Source organism: Patagioenas fasciata, chromosome 19, assembly GCF_037038585.1.
Source record: "Patagioenas fasciata isolate bPatFas1 chromosome 19, bPatFas1.hap1, whole genome shotgun sequence".
NCBI lineage: Eukaryota > Metazoa > Chordata > Aves > Columbiformes > Columbidae > Patagioenas > Patagioenas fasciata.
The window spans coordinates 3,345,893-3,366,810 of NC_092538.1; the positions used below are offsets into that span (position 1 = coordinate 3,345,893).

The window sequence follows — 20,918 nt, forward strand, 5'->3', positions numbered from 1 at the left end:
CAGGGGCTGCAGGGCTTGGGTTCAAGCCTCCCATGGGTGCAGCCACCCCAGGAAGAGGGGTCCTGGGTACCCGCTTTTGCTTCTTGGTCTCATCTGACTCCTCCTCCTGCAGCCGCAGCAGCTGCTGCTGCAGCTTGTCCCGGGTCTGGCAGCGCTGCCTCAGCTGGTAGTCCAGCATGTTGAGCGTGTTCGCCTGTTTGTAGATTGTGGCCCGGAGCTTCTCCCGGGCCTCCTGGATGGGCAAGCCAGAGGTCACCAAGCTGGAGGCAGCGCTTGCTGGGCACCCGCGGGAGAAGGGGGTCCTGCCTGGGAAACTCCCCCCACCGTAGAGCCGGGGACGCTGGGACGTTGCTCCAGGACATTGTCACTCCCTTGGAAGGATGGGGACTGGGAGAGCTTTGCTCTGGGGGGTGGGTGGGGTAAGGCAGAGGTGACATCAACACCTCAGGGCTGGGGGACTCTGCGTCAGACAGCCCAGGAGAGGCAGGCTGGAAGGGCCAGGAGCTCTGCTGGGGCAAGGGATCTGCTCCGGGAGCTAAAGGAGGACCTTGCACGGATGCGTCCTGCGGTGGAAAGGGACCCGTGGGACACAGGTGAACACCCCGTGTCTCACCACACCAGCCCTGTGGGCTTGTCCTTGTGCCGGCACCGGGTCCCTCCACGGCGCACCCTGTTCCCAGCGTCCCTTGAGCCCCAGCCCCCGCACCAGCCCGTGCCCACCAGAGCCCGTTACCTCCACCGTCAGCCCGGCCAGATCGGGGGGCAAGTTGTGCGCCCTGAGGACCTCGGGGGCCAGGACGGGCTTGTGCTGCGGGCAGAGAGAACGTCCCCGTCAGCATGGGGACGGTCACGTCCTACTGCTGTCTGCTCCCGGAGAGGGCTGGCGGAGCAGGTGGCTCTGCAGGGCCAGCACCGGGCAGGGGGACGTGGCAGATGGGACCTCCCGCTACCTTCCGGGCCGTGGCCAGAGCCTGGGCATCCTCCTGCACGGCCTCACACAGGCGGGGGAGCCGCTCCCTGTTCCCACGGAGCTTTTTCTCGCAGGACTGCGTGAAAAACTCACTCCCTTGCTCTGGGGGACACGAAGGCGCCGTTGGTGCGGGACAACGGGGGGAGCGAGAGCCCCAGCCCGTCCCCGCCAAGCCCAAGGGGCAGCACCTTGCACGGCGGTGGCGGCGCGCAGCTCCTGGGCGCGCCGGCTCAGCCGTGTCTTCTGGCCCCGCACGGTGGCAGTCGCGTCCCGGTCCCCCGGCCCCGCCGCAGCCATGGCCGCTCCACCGCCTGCCGGAGCCGCCGCCGGCACCGCCTGTGGAACCGGGTGTCCGTTGCCTGCGGAACCGTTGCCGCGGCAGCTCCAACGGCCACGCGGCAGCTCCAACGGCCACACGGCCGCTCACAGCCAAAACACGCGCACACGGACACACAACACAGCAGCGCTCGCCCGGGAGCTGCCAGCTCGCTCCAAGTGCCAGGAGGAGTCTGTCACTCCCTGCACATCCTCCTTCCCAAATTCCACCTCATTGGTCAGGACACGCTTGCGCAGGGAGTTCTTCAAACCCGCACACGGAAACCAGCCGCCAATACTGATCTTTATTTGGATGCTTACCATACATTCCTGCTGAAGGACAACTATGACAACAACTGCAAGCATGTGCATTGATGTGTTAATAGATCAAATGAAGCTCCCCCTACCAGAGAAAACACTTAACATTTCATTTGCAGAAAAAACAGACTTGATAAGGAAATTGCCTTCCTAGCATCAAGCGCGTAAATTGGCTTAGATGAAGTTTCTGTAACAGAAGCTCTTTGACCTGCAGCCGTCCTCTTGTGCCCTGCGTGTTGGGATGTAGAAAACAAACGGCGGGATTAGGAAATCGAGTATTACTGACACAACATCATCGGAGGCTCTTCCTCAGCGTCTCACTCGCACATTCATGAATTGAATGTTAGCGCTAATTGCCAGGGACAAGCTAAATATCAACGTTACCATCCTCAGCGCTTCACAAAGCACGCATGAAGAGATGGGCGTCTGAAAAGCACGGATTGTACACGCGAGGAATCTTACCGATCTGTCCACGGAGAGATTTCCACACTGAGGCTGTGGCCACACAGCAAATAGAATCATTATGCCACTGAACTTTCCTAGGCAGCATTTAAACACCGCGGAAGATTAGCCTGGGGGCAGGAGAAAGTGTTCAAGAATCTCCATTGCAGTGGCCCTCAGCAAAACTCAGAGTCTATAGTGGCAAATACTTTGAAAATATTCCTAAAGAAACTTAACCCAGCCTTGCACGAGCTCCCGTAAATCGGCCGCCGCAGAAATCAGCTTCCAAGAGCATCCAGTCCCGCAGACTCTCCACACCCCACACGTCAAAGCTCCTCCCGTTGACATCAGCTCTCCCTGCTTCGATTCTACACAATTCACACCGCGTTAATGGCACAAAGGCAAAGGTCGTGTCAGGAGCACAAAGCAGAGCTCTGTTTAATCGTCACGGAGCGGGCAGAGCAAACGGCGACCACAGCAAGGGAGCACCCTTCCCGCAGCATCCCAGCAGCTGCCAGCCGTGGTGGGGGATGTAAATCAACAGGCCTATCAGCAGTGAGACTCGGGCCCGTGGACAGCTCGTGAACACGGACAACATCCAATCGGCCCGTGCACGCCTGGAGCGTGGACGCGTGATCAGGAAATAACTGCATATATAAAGAGGCTTGTTTCTCTAATAAATGGCTTCGCTTGAATTCATATTGAATTGTGTGGAGTCCATGAGTTTTCGCCCCCGCAAGTGGAGACCCCGACGTGACCCATAAGGAGAATTTACGGCAGGGGGACGGTCGCTGCGGGGAGCGAGCCCCAGCTGGAACGGCTCGGCTGGACCGTGACCGGGACGCGGTCTGCGGGCTGCGTGACTCCTGATTGATCGCTACAGAAGCGACAGAGGAGGGATAAAGAATCCGATATCCTTGCAACGGACACCCAAAGAGGTGGGCAGCTGGGGGCGGGAGGAGACGGGGCAGAATATTTTTAAAGAAGAAGAAATACTGCGGCTCCTCTCGCATATTCTCTCTAAGAGAGGGGTGAAGTATGAGGAGAGTAACCTCAAAAGACTATTAATTTGGTGCAGAGGCAATGGGTTTCCTGCTGATCTCTTAGGAGTTTTTCAAAGAGAGACTTGAGAAAAAGTGGGAACGGTGTTGTGGAAGGCAATTAGTCGCAGTGAAAAACATATTCTCGGCCTTGTAACCGCCTGGAAACTGATAATTACTACAGCGAAGCAATTAAAACCTGAAAAGACTGTTATGAGCATTAGTGACTTAAACTTGAACTTTGGGACGACACAGGGCAGAAATTATGGGATAAAGTCAGCAATGGAGATAAAGAAACTAAATCATTAGCAACTACATGGAAGCTTATAATTAGCACCTTAAAAGATCTTAAGGCTGAACGGTCTGCTGCTGCCGGAATTTTTGCAGCGTTGCAGCCTGATAAGTATCCTGAAAGTCGCTGTGGAGTTCACCCGGTTCGTGTCTTTGATTCCCTCCCTACTCCATCCCCTGCTGTGCTTTCGGCACCCCCGATAGCTCAGCAGTCCGGGGCGGGGGGAGGAAAAATGCCGAGCGGGTGGGCTCCTGTACCATTGCCCAACCCTGGTGAGAACAGCAAGTCCAGAGGATTGGAGTCGGACAACTTGCCCAAAGAACCTGAGAAAGCTGAGAATGCTAAAGTCGCAAACAATTTTGCCAATTTGTATCTTTTTTTATCGCCTTTTAACCCTCCAGCTTCCACGAGAGAGCAGAAGGAGTCGCTGGAATCCAGCAGTCGGCAATGCGGTCACGCTGATCGTGACGGGAAAGGGGGTGCGCCTGGGGACTCAGGTTATACGAATAGCTATGATGCTAGAAAGTATTGGCGAGAACGTGCACTGTTCCGAACCCCCATGTTCCTAACGATTCTGCAGCACCGCCCGAGTCCGCGTTATCTGATGACTCGGATGAGGACGGGGGTTTGCAGCATTTTCTTCAAAAGTTAACAGGAAAAAGAGTTCGTGTGTGTGTTGCCTCGAGATCAGATAAAAACCATGAAAGACTCAAGCAAAATTAGACCTATGCAGTGTAACAGCTGTGGATCATTTAGGACGGAACGATGGGGACTCGTTGAAAGGAGTGGGTATCCCCCAACTCCTAGGACAGACACTAATTGGCACACCACAATTACAGGAGCGATTAGTTCTGAAATCCTGAGACAGTCAACGGACTTCGCATATCAAGCTATAGTAGAGGTGTCTGAAACCAACAAAGCAGCCAAATCGTTTATAACTATTATCAGGGTCCCAATGAGAATTACATGCAATTTATCGACCATCTTCAAGAGGCCATCAATAAGTAGGTTGAAAACTTAGAAGTTAAGGAAGCGCTGGTGTTGAAATTAGCAGCAGAGAATGCTAATGTTTGCTATCGACGTGTTATCTGCGGGTTTTACAGTACATATTGCATGCTTCTGTGCATTGCCTCGCTGAAAATCAAGCAGCTTGTCAGGAACGCGAGTTCATTGTTTTACTGGTTGTTGTCAGAATTGTTTCTTTGTGCTATAAGTGCACCGTAAGACTTTCTCCCCACTTTTCCCACTCGCGCTGCCAGCAGCCCTGTGCTTCCCCCCTCCCTCTTCTCATGGTCTTTACTTACGAGATGGGGTCGGGAACGGCTGTTTTCATTCGTGTTCCTAAGAAATCGGTATTGGGAGGTGTTTTAAAACATAGGAAAGCACTTGGAAATATGAGGAAGGAAGATCTTGTGAAATATTATAATTAATGGTGGCTCCTGTATAAGTCAAATGATTGGGAAAAGTGGCCGAAGAATAGAATCTTGAAGTATAACACTTTGTTACAATTAATGTTGCTTTTAAGGCGAGAGGAACAGGACAAAAGAAATCTCTACAAGAGATCATTAAATCATTTCGGACAGTTTTACAGGCGGAACGGTTTGAACTTCAACAAGCTGAGAGAGTTAACTGATAACACACAGGTCACAGTAAACTTGCTGAACTCTGCAAGATGCTTTCCTTATTAACCTGTTTCCTTTGTAGGTATCTGTTTAAGCATATTACCGTTTAATAGGTCTTTGTCTGTTATATGGTACAGTAAGTTCACAGACTGTTAAATCATGAGAATCCGTTGACTCAAAATGTGCGTTTTGTGATAATACAGAAGATGGTGAGTAAGATCACGGAGCGGGCAGAGCAAACGGCGACCACAGCAAGGGACCACCCTTCCCGCAGACCCCAGCAGCTGCCAGCCATGGTGGGGGGTGCTGGAGGGGTGTCAGAGGTTCCCTCCCCAACCCACAGCACTCGCGGATCCCAATTTGCTTGGGATGCTCAACCCCACTATGGTTTGCAAGGGGGCTGGGGGGTGCGAGCCCCCGCCACGCTCCCTGCTCTGCTCCCCTCCAGCTGCGGCAGATGCAGGAGATGCTGCAGAAGATCCAGAAGCAGATGAAGGACTGGCACTAGCCCCCTCCTCCTCCTCCTTCTCCTCCTTGCCACCCCCCAGATCAGAAATGTTTACATCGCGCTCCATCCTGCCCCGGTACCAACGCCGCACCCGCCACCCTACGCTGCTGCGGTATCGCCTTCGCCAAGCGACCAGCGCCCAGCCCGCGGGGACAGCGAGGGGACAGGCCACCCAGGGGGACAGGCCCCTTGTCTCGGCCAGATGCTGCCCCAGCCACCCCCTGGCGGGCTGGGGACAGCTCTGATCCCCAAGCTTTGGCTTTCTCTGTGCCCCTTGCCGCTCGGGGCAGGGCCACTGGCCAATCTGCTCGCCAATCGTGTCCCTTGTCCCCGTGTCACCTCGAGCTGCCTGCTTTCCACTGTTACGCTCAGCTTGGCCCTGGCTTAAGTGGAGGAGCGATCCCAGCCCCTCCATCTGCCCTGCTGCTGGGGACACAGTTTTGTGTCCCTGTGTCCCCCCAGGATGTCCCCATCCGTGTTGCTGCCCTGCAGAACACTGTGCCGTGTCCCCCGCAGGGGTGTCCCTGGCTATGGGGAGAGATGATGGGACAGCAAAGCTGCAGGGTGGAGGCAGAACTGGGAGCAATGGGATCACTGGGAGCTCCCTAGCGCGGGGACGTGTCCCCTCCCTATCAGAGCCACCTGAGCCGTGGTCCCCGGGGGGGTCACCCCTGAGCGAAGGGGTTTGCACACCAAGGGCTCTGCTGACGGGGGCTGTACTGGGGGTGGGTGCTGCAGGGTGCTGGAGCAGCGTCCGCGTGCGTCACCCATGTCCCCGTGCCAGCCAGAGGGTCCCTTGGCCCCCGCGGGCAGGGACCCCCCTGACACGGCAGGGCCCTGCAGGGTGTATTAGCGCTTTCCTTTTTTTAACGTTGCTATTTTCTTACAGAAGTACCTCCCTTTGCATGACGGTCAGAGAGGCATTTATTCAGGGAGAAGCAGAGTATAGGTTTATACATTCTTACAGAGCTAGTGGAAATGTTTTTAATCCCTCCACAACCATTCTCAATAAACACGGCTGACCCGGCTTGACTGCAACCCCGAGTGGCTTCCGTGCGGGCAGGGGCTGACAGTGACCGCTCAGCGGCTTCTGGCTCCTATTTCCTGGAAAAAGGCTTAAAATGGATGTTGGGGGGGGTTCTGCTGCACCCACAGGGACACCCAGCTGGGAGGGGGGTGGGAGAGCCCTGTGGGACCCCACCTGGGGGCTGAGGCAGCAGCCAAGGGTGAGGGTCCCCCCATGCACTGCCCTGGGGTCCCGCTGGTGTGAGGACCGAGATGGGACCTGGGGGAGCAGAGCAGGGATCCTGGGCTGGGGGTGTGATTGCTCTTCATGAGTTGCCCCCCAACATCCTTGTGCCTCCCCCATGATGTGGTGAGCCCTGCTGGGATACACCGTGGGCGCTTGCTATGGCTGGTCCCCCACCATGAGCACCAATGCCCAGTTACCGCAGGTTGGCTTCACCAGGAGCTGGTGGGGTGGCCTGGGATCCATGGACTGTCTTTCTACCTGCCCTCCAGTGGGCGTCATCCATCTGCACCCTGCTATTTCTCCCTGCACCCCACTATCCTGTCCTGTACCCCACTATGCTGCCCCTTCACCCTGCAAGCCCCCTCCCAGCCCACCTGCACCCCAATGTCCTCCACATGGTGCTGGTGGATGGATCCAGCTCAGCATGGGGTGGGGTGCCTGACTACTCTTCCAGGCCCCCCCCAAATCCTGCTGTGAACCAGCAGGTCCCAGTACAGCCCAGCACCGTTGTGCCTGCCCAGGGGTGGCAGCCAGTGGGGGGGGTGCCCAGGAGTGGGTGCTGGCAGTTTGGGGGAGCACCCGCCTGGGCCCAGCGCAGGGCAGCGTGTAGGGGCGATCCTGGGTCTCCACACCGTGACACCCAGCAGCAGCCACTACGTGTGTGTTACAGGGCTGTGCTTGTCCCCCTGTCCCCTGCACGGCTGGGGACACACACACATCCCCAGGCACCTCAGAGCCCCCAACACCCCCTCCCACGGGCATCCCCACCCTGATGCCTTCATTACCCTGAACATCCTCACCTGCACCCCTCTGCTCCTGGACACCAATTTAAGCCCAGCAGCCCCAGTGCTGGGATGTGTCCTGCTCAGCCCTGTTCTCTGTGCCCACTGTGGGGGTTTCTTGCTTTGCCTGCCCCCACTCAGGTGTTTTTTTTCCCCCTGATGGGTACTGGATGTGTTGTGGGATCTGCTGCTGCCATGGTTCCCCCTTTGCTGCCTGGGGTGGGGGTGCTGGGGCCACCTGCAGCCCCAGCTTGTTTGCTGTGCTGAGCACCCCACAGGTAGGAAGCCATGTGCAGCTAGGAAGGTAACTCTGGGTTTTCTGAACAGAGCTGGCAGGGTGGGATGTGCTCCTGGTCCCCCTGGCAGGGCTCAGGTTTGGTGTGGAGAGTGACATCTCAGCGCTGGGGCTGGGGGTCTCTGTGAAAGCCAGGAGGCCATGGGCGGTTGTATGAGGGTCTCAGTGCTGGTTTTAGTAGGAGCTGCCCTATCAGGGTGCTTGCACCTTCTTGTGAACATGGAGAAGGGGACAGAATGCAATCTGGCCCAGGGAGAGGTGGCTGCTCCCTCCAGAGCCCTCCTGGAGGTCTGGGGTCTGAGAGCTTCTCTCACCTGGGACAGCAGTGTCTCGGTGCTGGGTGCTGTTATCCCAAATGGACTGTTTTGCTAGAAAATATTATTCATGAGATACCATTAGATATGCAGGAAGGTAGGTAAGAGAAGCATTTTTGTGCGTAGGGAGTAAAACGCATTTCTGGAGGGGTTTGTGATCTGGGCAGAGCTCCAAACTTTGATCTAGTTGAGCAAGCACCCAGAGAGACCCCGTAGCAGTGCTTGGTACTGGTGAAAAGGGGTGGATTTGTTCTAAGTAGCTCTTTGGGGCAGGAAAACAACCCAGCGCTGGAGAAATAGCTGAGGCTGGAGCATTGCATTTCTTTGCTTGCTCAGCCCGAGGGCTGTGTTAAAATCCTGCACGGCGAATGTGACCATAGGGATGTGCATGGGATGGTGCCTCGAGTGCTTTGCACAGCGCTGAGATCTCCGCAGGGCAGAGACTGTTGTGCTCCCATCCAGCACCATCGTTTCCACTCCTGCCTAACAGGCACAGCGATAACTCCAAACTTGCTGTGAACAGAGCATGACCCAGGTACGTGCCACTGCTGTCCTGATGCATCTGGGCCTGTCCCTGCAAGGCTGAGGGGAGTCCCTGGGGAGGTACGAGTTCATCCTGGCCTTTGCAGGCTGTTCTGCAGAACTTGATCTTCTTTTCAAAAGGTTTTTTCTAATAACCTAATTAACCCCCCTACCTTCTCCCAAATGATAGATGAACAGGTCTTTAATCTTAATCTACATGCATTTTTGAATCATTAGATGGCTAAGGAAGTGTGGTTTGTTGGTTGTTGTTTTGGAGTGTGTGTGGTGTTTGGCTGTTTTACCCCTCTCTTGTCTCCCACTTCCCTGAGGTCTTTTTACAGCCCCTCTGCTTCACTTTCCAGCTGCCTTGTGCTCCGGGGGCTCTGTGCCCCCTGCCCCGCCGCGGGTTCCCGTGCTCGGCACGGAACGCCGGGCGCTGGCGGGCGGGCGCGGCTGTCGGCAGAACACGGGCGGCGCTCGGAGGTTTCCGTTAAGCGGTTGCCTCCTGGCAACGGGACGCGGCGGGGGCATCGGGGCGGGTGAGCGGGCCCGGGGCCGGTGGGCGCCGGTGGGACCCGGGGACAAAGGGGTTTGTCTGAACCTGGGCCTGGGGGCACCGCTTGATGCTTCATGTGCTGCTTGGAGGGGACCGAAACCTCGCACCGAGGGCAACCAGGCCGGCGCGGTTCGGTGTTCTGGGTGCGGATGCCGTGCTGGTTTTCCCTGTAGTGTTTTTGAGGGTTAAGGGTGTAGGAAAAGCAAATGCTGCTTTGCTGGGGCTTGTGCTGGATTCCCCTGAGCTGCGAAAATCCTCTTGATTTCTCCCAGCTGAGACTTAAAGTGGCTGAATTTAACACAAACTGCAAGCAACTGTGCCCAGGCAGGAAGATGTCGCCTGTCAGCAGCCTGGGTGGCTGTCAGCAGAGCCCCTCCCTGCAGGGCCGGCGGTGGGGAGGAGCAGCACACAGCCCTCCCTCCTCTGGGGAGGGAGCTTTTGTTTGCAGACTAGAACTGGGATTCCGGGCTGTTCGGGAGCCCCTGCCTGCTCCTCGGGACAAAGGGGAGTGGGAAGAGTTGTCATCCCACACACCTCTGCCCCCCAGCCTTGCTGGGTTGAATTGTCCTGCAAGACACTGAGTGTCCAGTGTTTTCCTTTCAACAGTACAATAGTGAAGGGTTTAAGGAAAATCAACCAGCTCTTGTGGTGCACTGCTAACAACAGCATCATTAATAGCCACTGAAGCTCAAGTGCTTACAAAACTGTCAATTCCTCTGTTTCCTAGGTGGTCACCCACCAGCAGTGAGCTGCTGGCCCCACGGCATCAAGTGCCTACCCCGGGAGGGTCCTGATGCAGAGGAGAACTCGCCTGCTGTGCCCCTTAACTGGTCGAGATGAGGCTGTGGGTCCTGCCGCCCACCGGTCACCCTCTAATGTCTTTGGGTGCAAGAACTTAATTAGCTGCCTGCCATCTCACCTGTCCCTGTACATCTTTGGTAAAGCTGCCCTCGTTTTTCCAAGGGTGGTTTCCCCCGAGGGCCATGGATGGCCTGTAGTGTGGATCTTGGTTGACCATTCTGTCCTTTTAATTCCTCAGGACTTTTGGATGAGAAATCCCTCGAAGCATGTGCGTCTGTGAATAGATTCTGGGCTCATCTGGTTGAAGAAGTCAATAAGGAACGTGAATGTCAAAAAACAATCCAGGAGAGTATCCTATATTTGCAGGTATGATGTCTGGGCTTCTGCCATGATGATGTGCTTTAAAAAGAGGGTTTTTCTGCTACTGCCCAAACCCTTAGATGGAAATGCTTTTACTAGAGGCCGCCTCCCACCTTTGTCCTGTTCTTCCATCTGCAGAGTTAAGCCAGGTTAGATGTTCATACTATCACCAGTAAGCACAACGTAAGAGCCTTTACTGACCTTCAGGGAGCCTGCGACTCTAAAAATGGATCAAAACACTCTTGTAACAAAGAAAACAGGGTTTGGTCAGGAATGCAAATCCTGTATGTCCAGGAGCTGGTGACAATTTGGCAGACCTGCAACAGCTCCCTGAGCTTTATTTGCTCCACCAAGGAAGATGGAAAGATGAGATGACTTTGTGAGAAGTCACAGCTGGCGGTTGGGACACAGTAAAGCAGAACTGCTAGGAAATGCCTGTCCTGCTTAGGACAGACTTGCCATAGAGCAAGCTAAGTGTAAAGGTAAATCCCCAAAGAGAGAAAGTAGGAGATCTGTGTGTGCTTTGATTTGTGAAGAGAGCATTGAAATCTCAGCTCTGGGCCAGCATTTAAAGGCTGTTTCATGTCAGGCTTTGCGCATTACATATGAAACTTAGATATTGCTGAAGATGTTTTGAGAGCCTCTCATCTCAGTGGGTTTGGATTCTGAACCAAGTGAGCGCTCACCAGAGATGAGATGCACTTTCCAACTTTTTTCTGTTGAAATGGAAAAGTTTTGGAGGCTCTTAGAAGCTCAAGACTGGATTTTGGAGGAAAAAAAGAAAGAGCAATGATTTTTCACAACAAGTCAAGTCATATAGCAACAAGGTGGTAAATGCAAGTCAGGTCTCTTAAGGAACAGTAAACCAGCGTGTGCAGTTCAGATTTGCGTGTGGCTTCAGCGTCCCATGGAGATGCTGGAGCACCACCCGTGAGCAGCGTCCTCTGTGTGCTCAGGCTCTGCGGTGACTGTGGTGCCTCTGCCGGTTCATTCCAGGGGTTGTGCCCCAGAAGAGCAGTTCCAACCTATGCCAAAAGAGTCGATGTGGCAGTTCCAGTGTTAAACGAAGAGGGGGATGTCATTGAAGGCCATGACTGCGAAAGTAAACCGCAGGTATGTTGAAAGGTGTTTGCCTTCCATGGATCCTGCATTTCAGCATTTGAGGAAGAAGGAGGACACATCTTGGAAGATGTGACAGTGAATTTGGAGTTGCTTTGCTCTTCTGGTTTGTACCATCGTGAGCAACTCCTAAGGACCAGAGCTTGCTCAGCACCTTCTGTCACGAGCAGGAGCCTGCATCCCTAAATCCTGCCTTGTCCTACTGCATCTCGCAGGCGTAGCCTTGGGGCCAGGGCTGCGAGCAGGGCCGGGCAGCATCCCAAGGGCACAGCATTTTCCCCAGAAATCAAGGGTGCAGATGTCAGGCCTTGCATTTTTGCCAAGGAACAACCCTTGTTTCTGCACCAAGCAGGAAGCTCCTGCACTCTGGGTGTTCCTTACCAACACATTCTGTCTCTGGTCTCATCACTATAGTAGGGACCAAGCCTTGATGTTTAATACTGTGGAATAATGCTACCTTCCTCCCTCCATGAGCTACTTTTCCCTATTTCTCTTTGGACAGAGAGGAGAAAGACGGGAGGAGAAAGACAATCTGCAGGAAGCCTATCGCGATCTGAAAACCAACACAGTCCAACTAGAAGAGAGAAATGTCTTCTGTGGCTCCTACAGTGTTCGTGTCCTCATGGACCAGTGAGTAGATTGCCTGGCTGCTCTCTGCACTAACCCTGTAGGGCCCAACAGCAGCTCCTCCAAACCCGTTCTGTTCCCTGCGGTCCTTCTGTGGGAATGTGTGGCTGGAGGGGAGAGTCCCTCAGCATCAGTGTTGAAAAATCCTCAGTGTCAAATCCAGTTTTTAATAAAGATAGCAGGGGAATTTTTAAAGGCTTAAGGGTTGGTGATCCCCAGTGTATCAGAAAGGATACAGAGCACCCCGGCCGTTTTAGAATTACAGAATTGTGTTGATTGGAAAAGACCCTCAAGATCATGGAGTCCAAACATTAACCCACCCCTAGCACTGACCCATGTCCTGAGAACCTCATGTCCGTCTGTCCAACCCTCCAGGGATGCTGACTCCAGCACTGCCCTGGGCAGCCTGTTCCAATGCCCCACAGCCCTTTGGGGAAGAAATTGTTCCCCACATCCAACCTCAACCTCCCCTGGTGCAACTTGAGGCCGTTTCCTCTGCTCCTGGCTCTTGTTCCTGGGGAGCAGAGCCCGACCCCCCTGGCTCCAAGCTCCTTTCAGGCAGTTCAGAGATCAGAAGGTCTCCCCTCAGCTCCTGTTCTCCAGCTGAACCCCCCAGGTCCCTCAGCTGCTCCCATCACACATGTGCTCCAGCCCCTCACCAGCTCCGTTCCCTTCTCTCAACTCGCTCCAGCACCTATTGAGCTTATTCTCCAGACACAATCTTGAATATGCAGAATTAGGGACCTTGGCTGTGGTGCCCTGCAAAGGATTCACCCATTTAAGTGTGTTGTGTGTCAGGTTGTTCAGTGAAGACCATTAAGCATCAGAGAAATCCCTGTCACAACCTTAGACATGTTGTACCTTGTCACCTGGCTAAAGCTCATCTCAGTCGCTGTTTCTTATCCAGATCAGACCAGAGCAGAATAATCCACTACAGTGGTGGTGACCTGGTAGCCGTTGGCTCTGCAAGCCGAAAAGTGCGGTTCCTTGGCATGCCGGGGACGAAAGAAGTGCCGCCTCTGCTCTCTGGTAGTGCTGGGAGCAAAGCTCTGCTCCTCGATGAGAACAAAGGCTTGGTCCTCAGCACAGGCTTTGATCTCAGCATCAGGTGAGCAGCACAGGGACCGTGCCACGGGATTACCAGCCTCTTGGAATATCCAGGAAAACATTCATCTTTAGTCCTTCCAGCCCATCTTCGGAATCTTCCTTCCCTCACTTTTGTTATAGTAACAAGGAAAGGACAGTAGATAAGGAAACAACCCCCACTCACATAGGACAGCTTCTCTTTTCCGGTTTCACCTGGTGACGCACAGGTCTTCCTAAAGTGCCTCAAAACACCAGATGTTTCCCATAGGCACTTGCTGTGAGATTCTGGCCTTGCTAAGGTCAGCACTGAATTCAGCAAGGCTGGGTCTATCTGTGACAGTTTGGCTGAGCAGGTTTAACAGCCTGGTACCCGCTGCACAGCTGCTCCTTTGCAGACACTGCCCCCTCAGACAAGGAGATGCTCAGCTCTTCCGTGTTATTTATCTCTACATCTCAAGAGTATCACAAGGAGGGGTAAAAGCTGAACAGCAGGCTGTCTGGCTCTGGCACAGCAATACCAGAAATTCATGAAAGGCAGCACTTAAAAAGGGAAAGAGTTTACAGTGACTCAGGCTCTGACCCCCCTGCTCTTCCCTGCTCCAAAATGTTCGTCTGAACAGGTGCTGGTGTTCTCCGAGGCCAACAGGAATCACATTGACACCAGCCACTAAAGAAACAATTTTATCTGCAAAGCTCTACATTTTAAGGTTAATTGGAGGTAGCTGTGCCTAAGGTGGAATCTAGACATGTGTTTCCAGGTAGTCTGCAGGTAGAACAAATGATATTGGTAAAAAATTAATACTAATCCTGACTTGATCATTCCAAATACTCTGACACCTTAGTGGAATGACTCCTGGCTTTAGCCTAGTGTGTAGAGGAGAAACGCTGGGCCTGTTAAGTAGGAAATAATAAAATGAATAAGCCATCAATTAAGTTAATCGCTGTATTCCTGTTTTGGTTGGTCCTTTGTAGGTGCTGGAATATCTACAGTGGTGCTTGTGTGAAAGTCTTCGATGGTCACCGTGGGACAGTCACCTGCTTGGATTTACACGAAGAGCAGCTCGTGTCGGGAGCCAGGGATGGGATGGTAAAAGGTGAGACCAGGAGCTTCCAGACAAAGGCCGGGAGTAGCGAGATGGGCAGAGTGCTGGAGGTGTGACGGGTGACACGGGCAGCGTCTGAATAGAGCAAGGGCATCAATTGGAGGGTGGAGTTTAGCATCCCATTTCGATTCCAGAGCAGCCGAAGCTGTGGCCACGTGCACATGCAAGGTCTCTGTGTCACTGCATAAATTCTCGTTACTTCTGCTTTTATTCACTTTTAAAGGTTTTGTGGCTCTAAGGCCACACCAGCTCTCGGGGAAAATGGTATCAGCTTGCAGCTTTGCCAGAGGTTTCTTTACTATTAATTTGTGACCTTTCTCCCCCTTGCTCCCAACAGTGTGGAATCTGAGGAGTGGGCGATGTCTCCAGACCCTGCAGCACAGCAGCGCTGTCTGGGTGGTCAGAACCGACGGTGCCCGCGTTGTCAGCGGGTGCGAGCGAGGGCTGGTCAGAGTCTGGGCTGCGGATACGGGCGCTCTGATCAAAGTGAGTTTCTTCTTAGGTGGATCGTTTTGTGCTAAATGTTTAAAAATCTGTGCTAGTTTATCACAGCCTTTGGTTCTTGCCAAAAATTTTCTAAAAAAAAAAAAAAGCCCCAACCCAAAGGCAGCCTAAACTGGTAAAAGAAACCACAGATTTATTTGTAAGCAAATAATATAAAACTTGTTTGCAAACAACTGTCAATTTTAATGCAGGGTTTGATGTGCTGTGCCTGACCCCTTCATTCCTGTAGAAACGTTCACCTCTGCTCCTGCAGGAACATTCAGACCCTGGGAAGAGGTTGGGGTCTGACCAACAGCTCTTGGGGTTGGGTCTCACCTGTCAGCCTAAAATATGAAACCTTCACAACTGGTAGCAGTTGATGCAGCTGAAGCAGCTGGATGGCTGCTCTGCATTTTAAAGGTCAAGGCTGGAGACTGCTAATTACCTTAGCAGGTGTCCAGAATCAGTGTTAGTCCACATTTGAGAGGAGTGAAGCTCTTTCTGTCTGCAAATTGAGAGCAATCTAGCTGCAAATTGAGAGCATCTCAGATGCAGGATTTCCCAGCTCCAGCTGAGCTACATTTGCGATTGTCCCTTTCATTACAGTCAGGGCCATTGGGTCTCTTCTCTCCTGGGTGAGTATTCAATGGATGATAAAGGTCTTGGTGTGGTGACATCTATTGAGCACATAAATAAAGATGGAAAATTAATGTTAATTCCACACCAGCAGCTCATTATCAGCAGCGAGCCCGAAATATTTCTGGTGACTATAAACCCAACAGTTATCCACAGAGTATATTGGTACATTAGAATAATACCTGATAAAAGTACAATATAGTACATGAGGCTGGTATTGGGAATGCCATAGGATACCTTGGCGTATTTACATCTAGATTACTGAGGGTTACACCTATTTCTTTTACTTTGCAGACATTAGAGGAGCACCAAGGCCCAGTGAAGTGCTTGTCCTTTGACCAGTGGCACCTTGTCACAGGCAGCACCGATGGGAGCGCCCTGGGATGGAGCATGTTGGGAAAGCTGAGCAGATGCCTCATAGCTTTCCACCACCCAAAGTAGGAATCGGATGCATTTCGAGTCGTATTCAGCAATCTACTAAGTCTGTAAAGAAAACATCTTCCTTATAGAAACACAGAATGCCTCAATTATCAAGCTTAGTATCTGAAATATCCCCACATTCAACAGTCTTCATCTTTAAAAGTGTCAGGCACTATGTGATCATAACCAGTGTTTGTCAGTTAAGACCTATAACAGCCTCAAATGCAAATATTGCAACCACTTGTTCACGAACAGGGATGGCAGGGCATAGTCTAATAATCCAAGGATCATAACCTGTATGCAAGAGGGTGTCATGCTACCTGGTCAAGAGAAGACACGGTCTATGTCAGAGGTGGCCAAGTTATATGCTGAACCCTGCCAACGGTGTACTATGTTATTTTCTAATCCTCATTACAACTGTACCATCAGATTATTTTCTTTTACTTTCCTGGACATAAAAATGCAATTCAAAACACGGCAGATGGCCACAGCCACAGTGGCTGCTCTGAGGATGCACTGGGTTGGTTGGTTTGGGCAGGGAGGGATTATGAAGGACTTCGCTACCAGGCCTTTGAAATATCTCCATGAGCTTCTTTATTCAGGCTGTTGATGGAGGCAGAGCTCTGCATCTCCTCCAGGACAAAAGAGGGAGCTGATCGCGTCTCCTCGGGAAAGCACGGTGGATGTCCCAGCGCTGCCGTGTTGTGTTTCCAGGGAAGTCGTGTCTCTGCAGCTCCTCTATCTCCGGGTCCTCAGCGGCTGCGCTGACGGGAACATCCGTATATTTAACTACCTGACTGGGACCTGCCTGAAAGTGCTGACGGCCGATACCAGCGGGAGCCCCATCTCTTCTGTCCATGTGTCAGAAAACAGGTTGGTGAGGGCAGCTGTCGTCTCTGAACTAAACTAGGTAGATAACTTGGTAATTGAAGGAATTAAGCATTTTTCCTTCTCACAAATAAGCTTTAAAGGGCTCTACTGCTTGTTGACTGCTTTAATAACTTGGTTTTGTTAGCAGTGGCTAAAAATAGATTTGCTTACTCCATCCAGCAATTGACAATTTCCCGTTTCTATCCAACTTAAGACACACAGAGGAACTGGCTGCCCGGGCAAGCGGTGGAGTCCCCATCCCCGAAGGTATTTTAAAGATGTGGCACCTCAGGCCGTGGCTCAGCGGTGGACTCGGCAGTGCCGAGTTTATGGTCGACTTCATGATCTTAATGGTTTTTTCCAGCTTAAAAGATTCTATGGACCAACTGTAAAGTTGAATTGAGCACCCAAATTTCTTAGCAGGTTGGGGACTCAAGCCAAGGCCTGACAAAGCCTCTACCTGTTCCCTGCCTTACTGCCTCTTTGTAAAAGCCAACAGTGGAAAGTTCTCCCAGGTGTCCTCACATCTGCACCTCTGAAGTGAAGGTGGTTCCCAGCTTCTGCATAAGCAATGGCTAAAATGCTGGTGTTTTGGTCACAGCTCTGAACCACAGCAAAATATGGGCTGCTATGAAGAAAACTCCATCCCAGCCAGGCCCGTTCCACCCCTCCAATTTCCATTAAATGTCCCTCATAATATGGTGTCTCCAGTTTCTTTTGGCATTGCACTGATCTAGCTCACTCTACTGCTGCAAGTTTTCATCCTAATCATCTTACAACTAAATTTATTATAGAGCTGAATGAAAAGAGCCCCACAGAGCTCACACAGAGGTTGGGTTACAATGTGCAGCACCACCGATGGGGTTAATTGTTCCTGCTCCCTTAAACAAGTGCAGGTCATCGCAGAGCTGTTGAAGTGTCTGCAGGCACTAAGCCCTGGGTTAATGGTATTGGTGCTTTCACAGCTTTTCCTTCCCTCCTTCAGGATGGTGATAAATTCTCCAGCCGTAGTGCTGGTGTTCCAGTTTGAGGACGTCAGCTGGGACTACACCTTGGATGCTGCCCGAGAGGTGGCGGGGAAGACCAACCAGCAGCAGGCGACTTGGAGCAGAACCGCGGTTCCCTGCTGGCGAAGGCTGTACCACGACCGGATGCGCCGCCTGGCTCTGGAACCAGAAGGTGCTGGCGGCTCCTGTTTTCAACCTGGGTCTGCTGCCGGTCACTGAAAGGCTGGGGAACACCTCAAAATATTACAAACGGCCTCTGCAACACGCTGGCGTTTCCTAAAATGAATTTGAAATAATTGCAAGTATATGGCTGCCTTCGTCTTAATCAATATACAGACTCTGTGCTTTTCAAAAGCGCGGTCTGGGAGGTGTGCTGTTGGTTTCAATGGTTCCGTCACTTGTAGGCTTTTGCAAAACTTTTGTGCCTTTTTAGAAAGGTTTGGTATAAATTCGAGACATTTGCCAAGACAGTGTGTGCACATCCGCAGGCGTCGCAAGAAGAGCCAGAGGGCACGGGTGTGTTGCAAAGAGCGAGCTTCATTTTAGTTCCCTCTCTACCGGGGGATCTCCGAAGCCTCACGGGAGCTCCCAGCAGAGGTGACACCGGCAGGGACGCAGGCGCTGGTCAGTTCAGCCCTGCTGGGAGCTCTGAGCTGCTGAGCTCACCTGTGCTTCGAGGCTTCAGGCAGGCGCAGCCTCCTGCTCTTTCTCACACCAGAGCAGGAATCTCAGCCATAGTGATGAGGTGCCTGGAGTTTCTCACAGGCCTATGGTATCTAACACAGAGGTTCTGCTCGCCAAGCACACAAGGTCAGTAAAACAATGAGTGTGATGTGTGTGCTTTTTTACAGACAGGTGCAAGTCACTTGAGCGTATTTACATTTAACTAAGCTCCTCGCCAAATGTTTTGCTGTATCCCCATACAGACAGGCACTGTTGTTTTTCCAGCTCAGTAACAGAGAAATCAGTATTATTCACATTATTACAGCTGGTGTGCAGGGAAACAGGCTGCTGGTTCAGTTCTGATTTATTAGAAAATACTCCAGAAAGCCACAGGACACCTGCATTTGGGATCTGCCATCCGTGGGAAATGCAATTGGACATGAGCAGGCACCTTTTAAATCGTAACACAGTGATTTTTTTTAATCAGCAGTTATTTAATGCAGGACGTATCACAGATCTTCCAGCTCCACAGTCAAACTGTGTATTGCAGGGAAACTGAGAAAGTTTTCATGCTTTTAAGGCCACCGGGTGTTGACCTCACTGATGTGGCTCTACTTGGTAAGGGACGCACAGTTTGTAGAAACAGGAAACAAATAGGAGTGCAATGATGATCAGAAAAAGTATTTTTGACTCCTGCTGTGTTGTATTTTTGGGAACAGGTAGCAGACTCCAACATGGCCCTCCTATCAATGTACCTGCGCATCTTGACAAGGCAGAATCCACTTGGCAATTTGGAAAGAGAAGAGGTGAAAGTGGTCCCATGTCCGTTGACAAGTTCCTCTTAACGCTCAACACGCTGCAGAATGCCCGCAAGGCAGCCGCCCTCAGGTACCCCGTTCATCGCCACGCAGAAGTCAGGGAAGTCTGTGAAAGTGAGCAACACCACCCTGAAAAGGTACAAATACACAAACCCTCCCTGCAACGCAAAAACGATCAGGCAGCCCAGCTCCAACGTGCGAAATTGCACAGTGATTCTCTGACCCCAAGGGTAATCTCTGTGCCCTTTGAAACCAAAATGCTGCAGCTCAAGCTGAAAAACTCTTTGCATGGCCCCACTGTGAAGTCCTCCATCCCTGCTCCCTCTGTTGTGCGGCTCAAGACTTGCTCTGGGTTGCTGAAGGAAAAGAAAGCTCCTGGGGAAGTCATTCCTCCCCCTGGAGATGGGGTTCAGGTTGTTGATCCCGTTACAGCTGCTGCTGAGAGGACCAAACCAACGCATGCGACCATTGCACGAATGGGAAACAAAGAGGTTTCCAGGAGAAAAATCTCTTTTTGCACGAGTGCTGCAGACCCTTCCCAGCCTAACGGTGGGTTCAGGCTTCTGACGGAAAAATGGAAGGAGCGGTGCGAGGCAGCTGTTGCAGCTCAGTGTAAGGCAGAGCAGCAGCTCACGGAAGAACGGGAGCGAGCGCGCAGGAAAGCCTGGCTACGGAAAGCGAAAGGCCTGCCGGTGGACTCTTTCACTGGGGAGGGGAAGATACCCGCTCCTGAGCTGGGCTTTAATACATTTATCTGAGCTGATCCCTCAGTCCAACAACCAACCGTTATCTGACGGTTCTGGCGTCCAGCTGCCACGACCCCTGTAGTTTCTAAGTATAAAAGACGTCTCCCCTGTATGTTTTTTTCTGAAGAGATATTCTTGGTGTATTCAGCTATTTCCCAAGGCAGTGAGTGGACTGAGTCCTGTCCTGGATTTATCCTGCTAGACCTGCTGGTAATACAGACACTAATAAAGCTCGACATATGTCTCCAAGGTGTCTCAATGATAATAATAAATCTTATTGGAGATTGTGTGGATTGATTAGAGTTTATAAGCTGAAGAAGTGTGTACCGAGCCTACGGGTTGGTGATCAGTGTCGCAAAGTCTACGTGGAGGCCGGTAACTAGTGGTGTAGCACACAGGGCAGTCCTGGGTCTGATTTTGTCTGGCATGTTTGTTATAACGATGTGGATGAGGGGGTGCTGTAAGCAGCAGTTTCACTCTGGGAAACTCCCCTTACAGTAGAGTGGTGGTGATTTTTGCTTCATTTATTTGAGCGTCATCTTCAACTTCCAAACCCTGTGATTAAGTCAGGCCTCACAGTGAAAAATAATGATAGTTGTCCCTCAAAGAAAAAAATGAACGGGTAATTAAAACTAAGGGTCCATGTAGAACCGTGAAGATGTGGGAGCAGGACTGTTGTAGATCTGGGGATGAGCAAGGCTGAGAGGTTGGGTATTTGCCTCACTGCAGCACATCCGTGGTGTGCTACAGGGATTATGGTGTCTGAGGTGGCTTTGCTGACTTCAGTTTTAGAACAGGAAGCAGCAAGGATTTCACACTTGGCCACAGAATGGCACTTTCTGAAAAGCAATCGGGCTCAATCCCAGCGCAGCCTTTGGCACAGCCCCTGGGGAAAAATCTAATAAAGGGAGACTGGTGGAAAAACATCACAGAAAGACTGATGACTTTTCAG

General features: G+C 52.2%; 2 protein-coding genes across 2 annotated transcripts in view; both read left to right on the forward strand.

Moving 5' to 3' along the window:
- The window catches only part of LOC136110225 (F-box/WD repeat-containing protein 10-like), a 28,789-nt gene extending 10,830 nt beyond the window's left edge, over positions 1-17,959 (forward strand). Inside the window, exons 2-10 of the mRNA XM_071817149.1 lie at positions 10,267-10,394; positions 11,385-11,501; positions 12,010-12,137; positions 13,042-13,242; positions 14,193-14,314; positions 14,661-14,809; positions 15,737-15,879; positions 16,577-16,735; positions 17,718-17,959. Of these exons, the coding sequence (XP_071673250.1) occupies positions 10,267-10,394; positions 11,385-11,501; positions 12,010-12,137; positions 13,042-13,242; positions 14,193-14,314; positions 14,661-14,809; positions 15,737-15,879; positions 16,577-16,735; positions 17,718-17,958 (1,388 nt within the window). The 3' untranslated portion in view covers position 17,959. The remainder of the gene's footprint in view (positions 1-10,266; positions 10,395-11,384; positions 11,502-12,009; positions 12,138-13,041; positions 13,243-14,192; positions 14,315-14,660; positions 14,810-15,736; positions 15,880-16,576; positions 16,736-17,717) is intronic.
- A 1,090-nt stretch (positions 17,960-19,049) lies between these two features.
- LOC139829433 (F-box/WD repeat-containing protein 10-like) lies at positions 19,050-19,998 on the forward strand. The gene has a single exon (XM_071816934.1). The coding sequence runs from the start codon at positions 19,067-19,069 to the stop codon at positions 19,976-19,978; it is 912 nt and encodes a 303-aa protein (XP_071673035.1). The 5' UTR covers positions 19,050-19,066; the 3' UTR covers positions 19,979-19,998.
- Positions 19,999-20,918: the final 920 nt, after the last annotated feature.

Coding starts and splice junctions, on each gene's coding strand:
- LOC139829433 (XM_071816934.1), top strand. CDS start 19,067: ATGATGATCAGAAAAAGTATTTTTGACTCCTGCTGTGTTGTATTTTTG.